Source organism: Ciconia boyciana, chromosome 14 (assembly GCF_034638445.1).
Source record: "Ciconia boyciana chromosome 14, ASM3463844v1, whole genome shotgun sequence".
In the NCBI taxonomy this organism is placed as follows: domain Eukaryota; kingdom Metazoa; phylum Chordata; class Aves; order Ciconiiformes; family Ciconiidae; genus Ciconia; species Ciconia boyciana.
The window spans coordinates 11,282,787-11,298,777 of NC_132947.1; the positions used below are offsets into that span (position 1 = coordinate 11,282,787).

The 15,991-nt window shown below is 45.0% G+C and overlaps 2 protein-coding genes across 7 annotated transcripts; one reads left to right on the plus strand and one right to left on the minus strand.

Moving 5' to 3' along the window:
• Positions 1–1,278: 1,278 nt before the first annotated feature.
• On the minus strand, positions 1,279–9,028 carry OSER1 (oxidative stress responsive serine rich 1). Of its 4 annotated transcripts, none has more exons than XM_072879012.1 (4): positions 8,873–9,015; positions 4,864–4,977; positions 2,939–3,052; positions 1,279–2,174 (listed from the first exon to the last, which is right to left on the minus strand). In XM_072879012.1, the coding sequence occupies exons 2-4, from the start codon at positions 4,938–4,940 to the stop codon at positions 1,487–1,489; spliced, it is 879 nt and encodes a 292-aa protein (XP_072735113.1). In that variant the 5' UTR covers positions 4,941–4,977; positions 8,873–9,015; the 3' UTR covers positions 1,279–1,486. The 4 variants fall into 4 exon arrangements, with proteins under 4 accessions (XP_072735113.1, XP_072735112.1, XP_072735114.1 ...); XM_072879011.1 differs by lacking the exon at positions 8,873–9,015 and adding an exon at positions 8,576–8,852 and having other exon boundaries at positions 4,864–4,980; XM_072879013.1 differs by lacking the exon at positions 8,873–9,015 and adding an exon at positions 7,465–7,517 and having other exon boundaries at positions 4,864–4,980.
• Positions 9,026–14,001, plus strand: LOC140659390 (oxidative stress-responsive serine-rich protein 1-like). Of its 3 annotated transcripts, none has more exons than XM_072879014.1 (4): positions 9,026–9,156; positions 9,803–9,923; positions 11,616–11,726; positions 12,409–14,001. In XM_072879014.1, exons 2-4 carry the CDS (start codon positions 9,847–9,849, stop codon positions 13,091–13,093), a joined length of 873 nt encoding a protein of 290 aa, XP_072735115.1. In that variant the 5' UTR covers positions 9,026–9,156; positions 9,803–9,846; the 3' UTR covers positions 13,094–14,001. The 3 variants fall into 3 exon arrangements, with proteins under 3 accessions (XP_072735115.1, XP_072735116.1, XP_072735118.1); XM_072879015.1 differs by lacking the exon at positions 9,026–9,156 and adding an exon at positions 9,173–9,328; XM_072879017.1 differs by lacking the exon at positions 9,026–9,156 and adding an exon at positions 9,354–9,678.
• The last annotated feature ends 1,990 nt before the right edge of the window (positions 14,002–15,991 follow it).

The window sequence follows — 15,991 nt, forward strand, 5'->3', positions numbered from 1 at the left end:
AGGTAAATTTGCATGGCCACTTAATTCTAAGATACTAAGGTACTGACACAGAAATGACAAAAAACACCCCAGAGTAACACCAAAGGATTTCACAGGGAAATGTTTGTCTCCATTTCTTCTCCAGACCTTACAGGTCAGAAAAGTTCGGGTACTACAAATAGTAAAGACAAACTTAACACAACTCATCTCTCCCTCAACAGATCATATTATTTGACAGGATGCTCCTTTGCTATATGCACATCTATAAAAGACAGATTGTGCTGATGCACACAAAGTATGGCAAGCTGGTTGTTTCTGAAGAAGTAAATTTCAGGAAGAATGCAAAGCTGGACAAGGCATCTAAAGTGACAATGGTTTAGTAAAAAGACTGGAGGGGAGCAGAAAGAAAACAGTGCTCAGGATTTCCCTACTGTGCAGCTGACAACTGTTCACTCAAGTCTATGGGTCTAAATAGTTGAAGGGTTATACTTGGTGTTATAGAGCAGGCTGAACAAAGCTAAAAAAAAAAAACCCAAACCAAAAACACCCCACCAGAGTGCATGAATTAAGACCACTGAAGTGAGCAAATGCTGTTTCAGCCTTCATAAAAAATACACTGAACCGAGTCCATCATCTCGTTTTTCCTTTGGTTAACTGAAGAAACCAAGCCTCTGAAGAAAGCAGGGTATTTCTCCTGCTGCAGGCAAGTCTCTAAGGCCTGTTGGACATTCAACAAAAAGTTATGCTTGCTTTACAGTTTCCGATAACCAACACTGCAGAGATCAGAATAACCTGTTGAAACAATCTTGCTTCGATCGTCCAAGTTTCTTTTCTCATCAGGCAGCCTTGCAAGCAAATGTTATGTTAACCTAAGAGCATCTGACTACATTAACATCAAAGATAGGGCAGGAGGATACCTGGTGAGCTGATCAGAAATAAATCCTCTTTAGGCACAAAGAAATAATAATGCCTCCAACCCAAGAAAAGACAACTCTGTCTCCTGAATTTGCCTAGAGTGGTAATAGTACCAAGAAGAGGTCAGGAGATGGTCACTCCTTTCTGAAATAAAATCAGAGGCACAAGCGTCCAAAAGCACAAGTGTAAGCATTAACAACCCGAGATCAAAGCAATTTCAAAGAAGTTGAGTTACACCAAGTTTCTCACAATAAGAGCTCTAATCACCAAGCAATCTAGAGACTTTTAGCTTCCAACAAACCGAAACAGGAGGACTCTGAAAACAAAGTAGAATTTCCCAAATGTTAGGTCACTTAAGTATAGGCAGGTACACTCTAAACACATTTACCGTGTTTATTTCATTATCTATTCCAAGCTTAAACTATGATGCTTAAGCTAAACTGTTTGTCCAGCTTAAATAACGAACATTAGCTAAGATGCAAAGAAGTGTTTTTATTGTAAGCACAGTGAGCAGGGAGTGGGTTGCATCGCACGAGTGTGACGGAGGGCAGATTTAAACCACCCACCCTTCTGTTTTTAGTGCTCATTGCTGTCAGGTGTACATCATTTCTGCCATGTGAGACATTTTCTTTGGAATATACAAGTAATATTCCATGTATCCTGAAAGATCTTCAATAGTCACATCATCCACAAAGGCCCTGGCTTGCTCAGAGCAAGAGCGTGGAGAACTTGAGGGAGTTCTTGATGGCAAAGACTGGCAGTGATCCTCAGAAACTGTTCTATCAGGTGCCAATGGGAGGGTGTTCTGCAAGCCAGAGAATTTGTACACTTCCATATCTTGCCATCGTTTACACTGACAGGCTTTATCTGCACATGCACATGGCTTATTCGTGTTCAGCTTGGACATAGATTGAAAGTCAGAAAGCTCCGTAGTCTTTAGGCTTGCTTTGGATACTAGAGAAATGGCAGCTGGAGAGTTCTGTCTGTTCTCTGACACCGACTGCGTAACAGAAGCTCCCAAAGACTCAACATCAGCTCCCTTCTGGCCAACGTCAGGAGCAATACTGCATCGTTCGTGTGCACAAGCTTCCTTTGGGACTGGCATCCCAAACCCACTGCTGTCGTCCTGGGCATCAATCTGGCTCTTGTGCACTAGCTGGTTGCACGTGGAATGTGATTTTGTGCTGCAATGGATAAACTTTGGAGGATGAAGAATTGGAGACTTGGAACGCCTGCGACGCTGGGTTCTCACAACTCCTCTTGAAGGCTTCTTCATAGACCTACCAGGGAAAGATACAAAAGGGGGTGAAGATTCACTAAAAGAATCATTGCTGGATTACAAACAACATGGGGCAAAATCTCCGCTGCATTTATATTGCATGCAAGAGCTTTAAGCTCAGAGTATTTGCTCAGGGTATTCTGCTATCTTGGAATTTGACTTTGTCTAGTCAAGCAGCAGCTGTATAAATATAAAAGGGACACCTAAGAAATGAAACCAAAAATGCATGCTTTTAAGGTTAGAAAATGAGTAAAGCATGTGAGACATGACAAAATAACCTGTAAGAGAAGGACCAAGTACAAGAAGACAGCACAAAACTAATGAATCAAGGGCAAAGGGTGGTTTTGTTTCAGTAGGAGATGAGCGTGAAGTTCTTCATAGACACTCCAGAAACCAATTCTTTATTTTAATCTAGTTCCCAAGGCACAGTGACAGTTTCTGCAATGTCAAACAATGATTGAAAGAGATGCATTCATGATTGTCTGATTCAAAAACAGCAGTTCCCATTTATACTAAGGAACATCTATAATATTTAGCAACCTATAGCCGAACAGCATTTCCTTTCACTTCACACAATTGTAAATAAGAATAGTAGTCACATATGAACAGAAGAAGGTGGTGTAGAGTATTTTTTAAATAGTCCTTTAATAAAGAAAACTTGGGTCCCTTGTTTAGGGGTATAGTTACTAGAAACCTTGTCTATTTAAAATTCCCTTTCAATGCAGTATCACTTGAAGTAGTCTGATAATCCCAAGCTTCTCTTACCCATGCCAGGTTTCCTTAGAAGAACACACATTCTTAGGTTTGGTTTCATCTGCCGCTATTCTAACTAGTGCTCTTGGACTTGTCCCTTCACCCACAGAGAGAGAAGCAGTAGATCTGTGAAAGAGAGAATGAAAAGTTAACAGCCTAGACTGGTTAGCATTATGAATATGAAAATCTTATGAATCTTCTTTGTCAGAAAAGATTGCCCCAGAATGTCTTAAAAGACCTGCCCACAAAGAAGACACAAATCAGAAAGATAGTGTTTACACATTCCTATCTCAAAAGTTTGTGTAACGGACTATGTCACCAAACATGATGCCATTCAGCAACTAGACTGCAAATCCAAACTCCACGTGTCAATGACAAAGCACACACAATGGCTAAATTTCAGTTTCCCAGGAGAGGGGAGGGGAAAAACACCATCACTGAAGAAACATGTCTCTTTTTCCAGAGACAAATGAGCCATTCTTCCTAAAAATAAATGTTCTTTGGACATAAATAGACTTTGTTCAACCGAAGAACACTTAAGCCTCTGTCTAGGACAACATAAGCTAAAACTCTTCATACTATTGCAAGTTCAATCACTTGAGCAACAGAGTTGTGTCAGATCTTCAACTTCTATTCAAGCCAGGGACATTAGAAAATTTACTAATTTTTCTGGTGCTATAAATTAATCCCAAACTCCCATTTTCAAGGAGCTCTAATAGTCCCAAGAACAATTTTTCCAAGTTGTGACTTCATATATTACACTAGAATTCACAAGGAAATTGTTTTCCAAATCCTGTATTAAATTAGTTTGTAAGCAGGGTGGATTCCCTGAGAAGTGAAAATAAGTCCCCACACACTGATCTAGGATAGGGTTAACTGATATTTAATAGAGTCCAAACTATTAGTCAAACATCTGCTATTTTCCATTTAAAGGACTATGAACACAGAGCAGAAAATTGAAGGCCAACAGTAAAAACTCCAAAGTAATTAAGTATGCCTGACTGGGGGTGGGACTAGAGATACTGAAGAAATGAGAGGCATTTGCATGGCAATTCATTTCTAACAAGTTTAATTACTTAAATGAAAGATAACTTTAGAAGCCCATCTACTCACAATCTAAGTTCTATGATAATTCTAGTTACTACCTTGATATTTACATACTGCCTTACCTACACTTTCATTTCAGTCACCCGCATAATTGCATCACTGACAATAGCTTACTGAAACACAGTACTACACAAGTAATATGTAATGGTGCAGCAGAAAAAGCATTCTATAGAAGCCTTTTTTTTTTTTTAATTTCAGATAAAAATTATCATCACCAACAGAAGACACGTGCTGCTTGTGTTCTGCTACCTGGGACAGGGAAGGTAAGTGCCACGTGTCGGATCTCCTACACACCAAGACAAGACAAAAAGCATTCTTTCTCATTTAGTGATTTTGGTTATAAATAGGACATTTGTAACAGACAGCAATGAAAATAGTTTGTGTGGGAATCATGCACTGAATCTAATGCTCTCCTTTACTGACATGGAAAGAATGTTTCTCCCCTGGGAAAAGATGGGAGTTTATTCTCATGACAGGCCTTCAGAGCCATGACAATATGCTAACGTCAATAGTAGAGTTCTAGCGCTATGGACGTAACCTCTGGCAGCCAGATTCAAGCCAAAATTCATTTCAAGCACCTTGTCAGCTGCTGACTATTGTTAGGTTTGTTTCAAGCCTGTTGGGAGCTAACAGCCATCAAACAAATCACAATTTCTTGAGAAGCGCAGTCTAGAGCTAGTGAATTTATTTCAGTTTGTTTAACTAGAACGAAGGCTTTCAGTGCCTAACCTTTTGCAATGACCTCATTCCTTCAAATTTAACAGCAAGGGTGTTCCCTTCGAGTCCATTCATAATATGTTAACTCTGTACCTCCCTGTGGTATTACTTACCCAGCTGTGTCAACTCTTAGCTTTTTGAATGCTGTCTGCAGGCTTTCCTCTTCTCCATCCTTAGCTTCTGTTTTCATTATTGGGATGACCAGAAGGTGACAGAGTTACCAGGTACTGCTACAAGCAGGAAAAAGACATATGAAAATAAGGACCAATGCCTTGTTAAAAATGTTAGTTGCCCAGCAGCATCATAATACATGAAAATAAACTCAAAATAGCACACTGAGCACACAAAGCTGAGGTCATTCTAGTAGAACATTTTTGAAAGTTGATTCAGAACAAGCTTTATGATACCCAAGAATGGAACAAACAGTCTCTTGTACAACTGCACAGGTGAATTAGCAACTTAAAGTAAAATTTGGTGTCAATAGCATCTTGCATATCCATTACAGTCTAGACAGACTCTTCTATTTGTCTTACAGTGTTACCAGAATAATTCCAGAAGAGGGGAAAGGCAAGAAGGAACACCACCATTAGAAACAGTCGACTTCCTACAACTGCTATTTCCAACTTTGGGACTTGATGTTACATATATACTTAAAAATCCAAAACCAACAGATTTTTCTTAAAACAAGATAAAGTTTTAAGCTAAACAAAATTTTTTGATCTTATGTCTAGATCCCAGCAAGAGTTACACAATCCTATCAGAACATGCTATTTTGATTGCAAACAGCTATTAAAATTTTCCGATATCAGCTCTTGAACAAGTACAAATGCAAATACAAGTACAAACAGCAAACAGTAAGCCTTGTTTTAAATAAAAAAAGGAATTGATAAAAACTGGCTGGGTTTTTTTTTTTTTTAAATCTACCCTGGCCATCATTTAATCTAGCTACAAAGGAATCTCAAATCTTTCTAAATTCGATACTCTTCAGTGCCTTACAGTTCTGCAATCACATGCGCATCCTACACCAGCCATGCTTCCGCTAAAAAAATAACAACCGTTTGCTTCCTTGGGCTTTGCTTTTGCTGAGTAGAAACCACTGACAGTAGCAAGTCTCAGTTCTACACCAGACCACCTCAAGCTCAGTGTTTGTTGAAGTTTACCTGGCTGATTAGCCTGCTTCATTTAAAGCTTTTGACTTGACTACTTCTGGAAAAACAGAGCCATTTGGTGTGGGCGCCATTACTGCGACAGCCTTTGGCCATGCTGTATGGGTTGTGATGAGATCATCTTCTCAGTCTTTTTTTTAAATTACAAGGTTGTCATACTTAACGTTCTACAATGAGACTGGTTTGGGAGACAAGGGAAAAGCAGTGGATATTTTCTACCTGGACTTCAGTAAGGCTTTTGACACTGTCTCCCACAAGACCCTCGGAAAAGGTGATGAGGCACAGGCTGGATGATCAGTCAGTGAGGTGGACTGAAGAGTGGCTGAATGGCTGGGCCCAGAGGGTGGTGATCAGTGGCACAAAGTCTCCCTGGAGGTCAGTAACTAGTGGGTGTACCCGGGGGCACAATACTGTGTCCAGTCCTATTTAACATCTTTATTAATGATCTGGGTGATGTGGCAGAGCATACCTTCAACAAGTTTGCTGATGACACCAAACTGTGATGAGTGGCCAATGCACCAGAGGGACCTCGACAGGCTGGAGAAAGGGGCCGACAGAAACCTCATGAACTTCAACAAGGAGGAGTGCAAAGCCCTGCCCCTGGGGAGGAACAAGCCCATGTCCCAGTAGAGCTTTGCAGAAAAGGCCCTAGGGGTCCTGGTAGACACCAGGATGGACGTGAGCCAGCAACGTGCCCTTGTGGCAAAGGGACTAATGGTATCCTGGGCTGCAGGTCAAGGGAGCTGATCTTTCCCTCTATTCAGCACTGGTGAGGCCACAGCTGGAATGCTGTGTCCAGCGCTGGGCTCCCCACTACAAGAGGGACATGCTGGAGAGAGTCCAGTGAAGGGTCACTAAGATGATGAAGGGACTGGAGCATCTCTCCTATGAGGAAAGGCCAAGAGAGCTGGGACTGTTCAGCCAACAGAAGAAAAGGCTCGTGAGGGATCTCATCAATGTACATAAATACCTGAAGGGTGGGTACAAAGAGGACAGAGCCAGGCTCTTCTCAGTGGTGCCCAGTGACAGGACCAGAGGCACACACTGAAATGCAGGAGGTGCTGTCTGAGCATAAGGAAACACTTCTTTACTGTGAGGGTGACTGAGCACCGGCACAGGCTGCCCAGGGAGGCTGTGGAGTCTCCCTCTGCGGAGATATTCAAAAGCTACCTGGACATAGTCCTGCGCAACCAGCTTGGGGTAGCCGTCCTTGAGCAGGGGGGTTGGACCTCCAGGGATGTCTGCTAAACCTCAACCGTTCTATGATTCTGTATCTTCCTGAAGCTCTAAGAATCCATTACAAAGGTAACTATCCAAACCCAGCAAATGACAACAGCTCCTGTAATGAGGACATGCTTATATGGAGCACTAACTCTACCTAATAATACCGCAATAATGCCTACATTAGAACTACTTTTACCAACTAAGCACCAGCTTTTTTGTAGCAAGGAAAAGAAAAGGTCTCGGTGAAGAGAGAGGAGTAATCTGAACCTCTGCAGCTCAGTTACTTATGCAGATACAGAGTGGTAATTTCTGTTCCCTCACAACCTCATTCCAGTTGGAGGTGGCAGCTCTCCCCGCTGTTGTTCCGGCTGCTCGCTCTGCTGTGATTTCATCTGGACACCCTGTATTGCAGACAGCTATTATGACACACGCAGAAGGACAGTGTACCAAAACAACTTCAAGGCACACGGTGTCCAGTGAGTCAGACAGCAAGTAAACACGAGAGGAGGAAGCTAACACAGAGATGGACAACATGATGCTCATCTGAGCAAGTTATTATTTTATATACTCTCTTAGTTACATACTACTGCTCTGGTGAAACAGATGGTCTCTACTTCAGTAAGATTTTTCCTTGACCCAAAAAGAAGATTTCTAAAATAAAAAATTCAGCCTCCAAGCTTTTTTTTTTTAATACCAAACCCCTGTATTATATAACCTTAGCAAGAAGATGAGAGTAAAAAGTTTTTAAATCACTGTACATTATTCAAAACGTACTACCAGTTTTAGACTAAATATTTTATCATGCTGCCCTTCATCACTGACACAGTAAACCCCCAAAACGATGCAGAATTTATTCAGATAAAACCCCACTCACTCTGCCATAACTAAGTATCAGCTTAAGCACTTTAGACACGCCAGGCAACTAGCACTGATATCGAGAAAAAATGAATTGCTGTGAAAAACAACCAAAGTTCAACGTTGCGTCAAAAAAACACACGGAAACTTGTGTTCTTCCCCTCCTAGGAAAATACACATCCATCCTTTCCCATTTTATTTTCAGCTATTTCCCAGCAACACAGGACCATTAACCGAGCTTGGGGCCCTGCAGGCCATCCACCCCTGCTCACGAAGTTACGACGGTACAGTGCACAAACGCATCCGTTGGGTTTTAAAGAAGCGCACGGAAAAGGATTAAAAGCTCCAAGACGGCCTCGGCCAAGGCCTTCAGCAGCAGGAGAGGCAGGGCAGAGGGACACGGCCTGCCGCGCCGCGGCACACGGCCCGAGCGACAAGCGGCAGCGGCCGTTCCCTGGCCGCCCACAGACGGCTGCCGCCCGGGACCGCCCTCCGGGAGCTCCGCAGGCGTTCGCGCCCCCCGAGCTTGCCCGCCCGCAGCCCCAGGGAGCCCCCGGGCGCAGCGGCACCTGCTTCTTACCCCGCGCCCCTGAGGCGGGGCCCAGCGGACGCCCCCGTCCCGCAGCTCCAGGCGAGCGCCGGCACCGGCGCTCGGCCCCGACCCTCGGCGGGGTCAGGCCCGGCCGGCGGCGGGGGTGACTCAGCACAACCCCCGCGCCCCGCCGGGGCTTCCCCGGAGCCCTCTACCCTCGGCGAGGCGGCTCCGGAGACCCGCGAGGGAGGGCCCCGCCGCGGGGGCGCGACGGCCCCACCGGCACTAGCCGCCGGCGGAGAGAGGAGGGGCCCCGGGGGAAGGCGCCCCGCCGCCCACACTCACCGCGCTCGCCCGCGGGCCCGGCCCGGCCCCCGCCGCCTCCCGCCGGGCCGCGCCGCCGGGATGAGACCCGCCCCCTCCACCGGAAGCGACGGCGGCCGGGCAGGGGCGGGGCCGGCGCCGCTCGCGCACGCGCCCTCGGCAGGGCGGGGGAGCCGAGGCGCGGCGGGCGGCGCGCCCGCGCATGCGCCTCACGGCGGGGCGGTGACCTCACTTCCTGTTGTGCTCCGCGCCCCCCCACCCCCGAGCGCGAGGCTGGGCGGCGGCGGCGGCGAGTGACGGCGGCGGTGAGAGACGGCCGCGGGGCCGGGCCCCCGCCCGCCGGAGAGCCGCTCCGCCGGAGAGCCGCTCTGCCGGCCTGGCCCCGGGCGGCGGGGGGGGAGGAAGGGGCGCGGGGGGCCGGGCGGCCGGGCGGCGCGGCGGGGGAGAGGGGCCTCCGCGGGCCTTCCCGCCGAGCCGGTGAGGAGAGGCCCCGGGGGAGCTGGCGGAGCCGTGGCGGGGCGCGGGGAGCGCGAAGCCGCGGCCCTGGGAGAGCCGAGGCCCTGGGAGAGCCCTGCCTCGGGTCTGCGGCGGTTCCTGCCCCGGCTGGCGTGCTGTGCGGCTGTCAGCGGGGCTGCGCCGCAGGGACCAGCCGTCCCTGGCTCCTCCGGCCGTGTCGTGCTCGCACCTCGAGCTGAAGTTAGGCTAGTTGACGGAATGTACATCGTCTGTTCAGCCGGTGAAAAAAAGACGCTTCGTTGGTTTTGACACAGGCTGTGCCTGTTGTGAGAAACGCAGAGTTCGGGTTCACAGCGAAAAGTACTGGGCAGGTCTGGCCAGGAGGCGGTGGGATTGCCTGCAGAAGAACGAGCATTCATTACGTGTGTCCGTTCGGTTTTGTAGAGATCGTGTGTGTTCAGACCTCAACATCAAACCCTAATTTCTGTATTTCAGTTTGTTCTATATGGCACAGTTGGTTACACACTGAGAGCCCATCAATGGACTTGGAAGCTAAAGATGAAGAGGAAGAGAGTCTGCAAACAGCTTTCAAAAAGCTGAGAGTGGATGCAGCAGGGTAAGTGAGCAACAAAGAGGACCGTGTAATTTGTCAGTTTCTTATTACATATTTGTATTTGTTTTCTATTAGTTTGAATCTCAAAACAAATGTCATTTGGTGAAAGGTTCCTTACTCTCCAAGAGGAGACAACTGCATCGCTTCAGATGAAATGCGGTCATTATAACTGTCTAATAGGCAAAGCAGTACTTTTTTACTGACTAATTTTGATGCAGTATCCAACTGAAATTACAGTGACTGTATGAAAACATGAAATGATTCGCCCAAAGTGGTGAACCCTCTCTTGGCTGTTGCAGTAGCCATAGTCACCTCGTGTGATACAGAACTTGTTTGCCCATTCATGTAAACGCTGGTGTCTTCAGCCACGTTCTCAGCCTTTACTACAGTGCATGAAGATTTGCTTAGAAAGCGTCTGAAGGACAGGACCATCACTTCGTAGTGTGCTGCAGAGCCCGGTCTCACTGGAAATCGTCAGGCTAAATATGAGCACTGATCGTTTCTGCTTTCAGGGGGTTTTGTAGAGTAAAATGTCTGCAGACATTCTTATACTAAAAACTTATTCCATAACACACTGGGTATACTGATAATATGCAGTATAAGCGTCCTCCTTAAAAGCAGGAGTTATTAAAATTATGTAGTCTTAACACTTTGTGAGGTAGTTCACTTTAAGTCTTTTGGGAATTCACAGACACAAGAGAAAGCTTTGTGTTGACAATTAGCGTTACCTTGTGAATTCATCTCCATAGCCATCAGTACTGGAAACTCATTACTTCCTCTGCATGTTAAAATATATTTTGCTGTGCTACTCATTTCCTCTACTTCAGGAGGTCTTCTGTTAAACGTGGAAAAAAATAGCTGTTCTCTAACAAGGAACTATGCTTATTAATCCTACCACTTTTGATGTATTACCAGTGACAGACTACGTGGAATCCTCATTGATTCCTGATGATATCTTCTTAGGCATAAAAATATCTTGTTTTGCAGGCATGTGTTTTGAACAGCTCAATTCTTGTGACTAATCCCTTAAGATCAACTTTGGGCAGAGTACTTGGGCTCTTCTGCTAGAATTTCAGCCTCATGTTTTAACAATTTCCTGTCCTGTGTTCCAAATCACACATACAGCCATCATAAATACAGATTCACACGCTGAGGCATTTATGTTTGTTGTCTGGACCTCCAGGGCCAGATGTTTTTTTCATTCCATGTTTATCTGGGAAATTTAATGAGAAATTAAATGAGAAATAAATTAGTAATCTGTCCTTGTCTGTTGTACCTCATCCACTTCTCCGCTGACTACTCCTCAGCCTGCTGCTGTGGGTTCCTGACTTTGCATTTTGGATGAGTAGGAGTCTATCTTTAACAACTATTGTCTGACAAGAACATTTGGAACCTGAGTTTGCATTCCTTTAATGTGTCATTTTGGTACAAATAGGGCATGACATCAGCCTCTGGGCATTTTGGCCTCCTTTCATTTCATCTCACCTATCTTTAGACACTTGGCTGAGGTCAATATAGTAAGAGCGGTTAGACAAATCTCTGTAATAACCTGTTTCTAACTGCTGACTATAGAGGAAGTCAAGGCTGCAAACTTAAACGTCTTAGCTAAGCATCTAAAGCGAGCAGGCTGAATCTAGACCTCTGAAGCAGTATGTGCAGGCAGTACTGTAACGTGGCGTTTTCCTTTTTACTCAGATGTATTGCAGCTCTGTCTGTGGGCGACGGGATGATTCTCAGGACACCGACAAGAGCAGCCATGGATGGAGCCAAGCAACAGACTGTCTGCTCTAAGGAAGCATGGCATGGGTAAAACACACCATTCACTGCACCGTGCATATGTTTCTGGTTTGAGACATTTCACACTTGCATACTGTTTCCAGTGAAAGCCATTGTTAATAGTTGCTTCAACGTATCTTTTCTCTCCTTTCTATTACAAAACTTTAGCATAACTGTTTGATATGATGGTTTTTAAGGGGCTTTCATCAAAGACTTTAAAACCAATATTGCCTCCTCTCTTAGAGAGGGTACCTAAAACTTTATTTTCCACTGATTTCCTCAGAAGTCCTTTTCTTCAAGTCCTTTTCTACCTTTGCAACCTCCTCTCACATTTTTCTTGGGTTATTTTATTTCTGTATTGAAGTACCTGGATATTCAGTGCAATTCTGCCAGCAGCTCCAACTGATATCGGGTTCTCCACTATGGTTCAGTTTGGGATGACAAAGTATCATTTGCTTAACACAAAAGATTTGGAGGGGAAGTACCTTTAAATAAGGGCTGTTTGTATGTGTCTTTCCTTTGGAGGAGCCCCAGTTTCTTCAGACTCCTCCACTGTTCCTGTTAGAGATTGTAAGTGACCAGTCACCTGATTTTTCTAATCAGGAAAAAACCCCAACATCTTCTAAAACGTTTTTAGCCACATTTTAGAGCTTATTGAGCTACGGTGTAGATTCTGGAGTTACCAAGTTGCTCACCTGTTACAACCCTGCAGGTGTGTGAGAAAGCCTTCCAGAGGATCGGCCAGAGTCCCACGTCGCAGACGCTCCAAGTCTCCCGTCCTGCATCCTCCCAAGTTTACGTATTGCAATATGAAAGCCAACAACCAGCTGAAACACAAAACACAGGCAGACACGTCAAAGGGTAATATCAGTTCAGACATTTTTGTTACAGCAGAACACGGTACGAAGGACAGGCACGATTCTCACTTTGAGGCCAGTGATGACAGAACTGAACCTTTGGAAGCTTTCACCGCCGAAGAGCCTTTGGACAAGTCAAGAGAGAATTACCCTACTCTCTCCTCATCCTTTGAAACTAGCTTGCATTCTAGCCAAACCTCAGATTTCCAGTCCTTATCCATGCTTAGCAACGGCAAGCAGTGCCCTTGTACGGACAAGAAATGCCAGTGCAAACAGTGGCGAACCATGGAAGTGTACTCTTTCTCTGGCTTACGGAGCGTCCTGTCAGAATGTGAAAAGGCAGTCCTAGGAGTCCATGCCCAGTCTCTTCAAAATAGATCCCCTTGTGGGACAGCCTCATCAAGTTCTCCTAGATCTTGTTCTGAGCAAGCTCGAGCCTTTGTGGATGACGTGACTATTGAAGATCTTTCGGGATACATGGAATACTACTTATATATTCCCAAGAAAATGTCTCACATGGCAGAAATGATGTATACTTGACTGAAAGCAATAGAGAATCCTGAATCAGAGTTTGTGATAATGGTTGGGTTAAATGCCTTGTCAGTGCCATGTTTTCACTGTTGTGTGTTTGATCAAATGTTTCTTTGCCTCATACAGTTTAGTTTTCTAATAAAATGAAAAATGGAATATAGTTTCCGAGCTTAGTTCTAAAAAGAATGCACTAAAGTCTCTGAATACCTTAACAAAAGCACTGTAGATCAAATGAACTTGCCTTTGTTTTTTGGTTTGTGCTGTGGATATTCAAGCTCTGTATGCTGTTTTCACTATGTTTTGGGAAAAAAAAAAAAAAAGCCTTTTAGGTTTTGTTCTGAAATTTTGCAGTGTTTGGAAGGTTCATTCTTAATGTGTCCCAGTACTTAGAGAAATGTTTCATAGCTACAGCTCCATCTTCCTCATCCTGCTCTAGAGAGAAGAATGAGAAGGCATTCAGTATTTTGGATAGGATGGATCTCCTTTCCTTGAACACTGTGTGGCTCCTTTTTAGTTGGATCAAATTGTGAATGCTTCCTCCTCACAAATTAGTTGGGAGGCCCAGAATGTGTGGGTGTGTGCTTGGACCCTTTCATAATCTAACTAGCTCACTCTTAAGCAGTTCTATTTTTCTGCAGATAAGTGAAGTTCTTAGAAGGAAAAATATATTTTGTTATTTGTGCTTTACAGATGGAATAATTTAGGGGGGAGTGAAGCAGGCTAACAGTTTTTTTGGGCCGTGCTGTCTCAGAAGTGGAGATGGGGGAGCCGTCTATACAGATTGTTTCTGAGTATGTTTGATACACAAAGCAGTGTGGAAATAGGGTAAACAAGAAGTGTGTCATACAGGCTTTGTGGTGTAGAGCTATAACATTCCTTCTGGTTGAAAATATTGAAATAAAAAATTCTGTTGCTGAGACTTGCATTAATAAATGTTTGTAAAAACCCAGCAAATTCAAGACTGAGTAATTTGACTTACTCATCTCCCCTCAAGACCTTTTTTTTTAAAAAAAACCCCAAAAGTCTGCTTTCAGCATCAGCTGTACGCACATGCTAAACAACCGTGTTTGAGTAAAATACTGCGATGTTTACTTGCACACTTAAAAATTAGTGGTCAGCAAGCCAAGGAGTCACAAGCAGTTGTATAAGAATAGATTACAGCAGATGTAGACAGTTGGCCTTGTATTCTGTGCTAGAGAAGTCTCTGACATTCTAGATGATAATTGCTGTCTGTAGATTTTATTCTAATCATCCCTAAAATTTATACTACGAATTCAGGAAGTTCAGATTTAAAGTTCAAATAAATCCAAATAAGTTAACATAAGAATACAACTAAAACTGTTATTTTGCTCTTAAGTGTCATGCAGTTACTTAGCATGCGATACTGGCTCGTACTCTCAAATCAAATTAACTGATTTCTAAATTTTCTCGGGTTAGTACTTTACTGTCCCCTTCTCTTCACCTGCCTCTTCCAGCACTGTCCTGCATACCCACACGGGCTGTTTTGCTTTTCTTCACTTTCTCTTCTTTCTCCCTACAGTAAATCTGGTATAATATGTACTTTGCTTTTAACCGTAAATACTTAGTATGAGTTATCTTTGCTGCTGCTGTTTTTCAGAGGCTGTTTCTGCTTCAGCAGAGGGTGTGTGCTCACGTTTCTGTTCATGTTTTGGTTTTGTGCCCCCTTTAAAATCGTTTGAAGGTATTGTTGCTAGATGCAGTATTTCTCCCTTTTAGGCTCTTCAACAATTACCTTGCCTCTTGGCGAGCGTTGACCTGGAGTCTGTGTGTATGAAGCTGGGGTACGGATCTTTAACCTGCACACACACAGTTATTTAGAACTGGTATTAGTTGTCCCCACTCCCCGCTGCAGCTGGAGCCCTACAAAGGGGCACAGTGAGGCTCTTTTCCCCAGAAATGTGGTGTGGCAGCCTGGCTCAAGGTCACCTCGGTGCAGCTGCTTCTGCTGTGGAGCACAGTCCCGCTTCTCTTTAATAAAGCGTGCACAAACCCCTGGAAGTGTCTAGACCTTCAAGCTGGTGCTACATAAAACTAGCAGTGACTGATGATGTTGGAAGGGCACAAGGCCATTTTCAGCTGTGGAGCAGGACAGCGTGCAGCAGGCCTGCTTGTATCTGGGGAGAGCAGGGGAGTTAGGGAAATCATGGAGGTTAAACTAGTGCAAGATATGCCCTGAAGTTTAGGGCTGAGAAGTGAATTCGAGTTGCCAAAGGCCAGACAGGAGGGAAGAGTCTGGGAGCAGGTTCTCTGGGCACATTTCCACAGTGTCCTGTGCAGGACAGAAGTAACTGGTAGTGAGGGGGAAGGAAAGGGGAAAGAAGAGACAAAAACTCAGCAGTTTCGTCTTCTGCCTGAATTACCGTTTGTGCTCGTGTTTAAGCGTGTCCAGTGCTGCCTGCGGCAGAGGGAGGGCGGATAGTTTGGGTTCTTGATTGCAACAATCAATCAGGCTTGTAGCAAACATACCGAAACACTGCTGCTGACTCGCATTGCGCAAACCATCTCCTTTGGGTGAAATGACGAGCTCTAAGAGAGGACCCCAGCCCAAACTCACTGTTTCCTCCAAAGCCTTCCCAGTTCAGCTCACCCACTTCACTCTGCTGAGTGACTCCTGCTTTCTGCTTGCCTGAAACCTCAAGCATTACTAGTGAACGGCATCTTCTCTGGGTATGCCTGCACAGCACGATTAGCTTGATTGATGAGCATCAGCCCTTGGCCTCAGGTGTGGCCCAGTACAAGCAGTGCTGAGCACAGCCCAGCCAGCCTTACTGTTCCCAGCCTGCCGCTGTACCTGCCCCAACAAGCCTGGGGAATTTTTTCTGTCCACAGGTGCTCTAGGATGTGTCCCCAGTCAATCTACAGAAGAATAGGTCTACAGTTTTCTGA

Bases quoted from the DNA above. Each gene is read 5' to 3' on its own strand.
- OSER1 (XM_072879012.1), bottom strand. From the start codon at position 4,940: ATGAAAACAGAAGCTAAGGATGGAGAAGAGGAAAGCCTGCAGACAGCA. The intron at 3,053-4,863 runs GTAAGTAATACC...TCTCTTTCACAG, and splicing joins CTAAGAGTTGACACAGCTGG to ATCTACTGCTTCTCTCTCTG. The intron at 2,175-2,938 runs GTAAGAGAAGCT...TTTCCCTGGTAG, and splicing joins TCTAAGGAAACCTGGCATGG to GTCTATGAAGAAGCCTTCAA.
- LOC140659390 (XM_072879014.1), top strand. From the start codon at position 9,847: ATGGACTTGGAAGCTAAAGATGAAGAGGAAGAGAGTCTGCAAACAGCT. The intron at 9,924-11,615 runs GTAAGTGAGCAA...CTTTTTACTCAG, and splicing joins CTGAGAGTGGATGCAGCAGG to ATGTATTGCAGCTCTGTCTG. The intron at 11,727-12,408 runs GTAAAACACACC...ACAACCCTGCAG, and splicing joins TCTAAGGAAGCATGGCATGG to GTGTGTGAGAAAGCCTTCCA.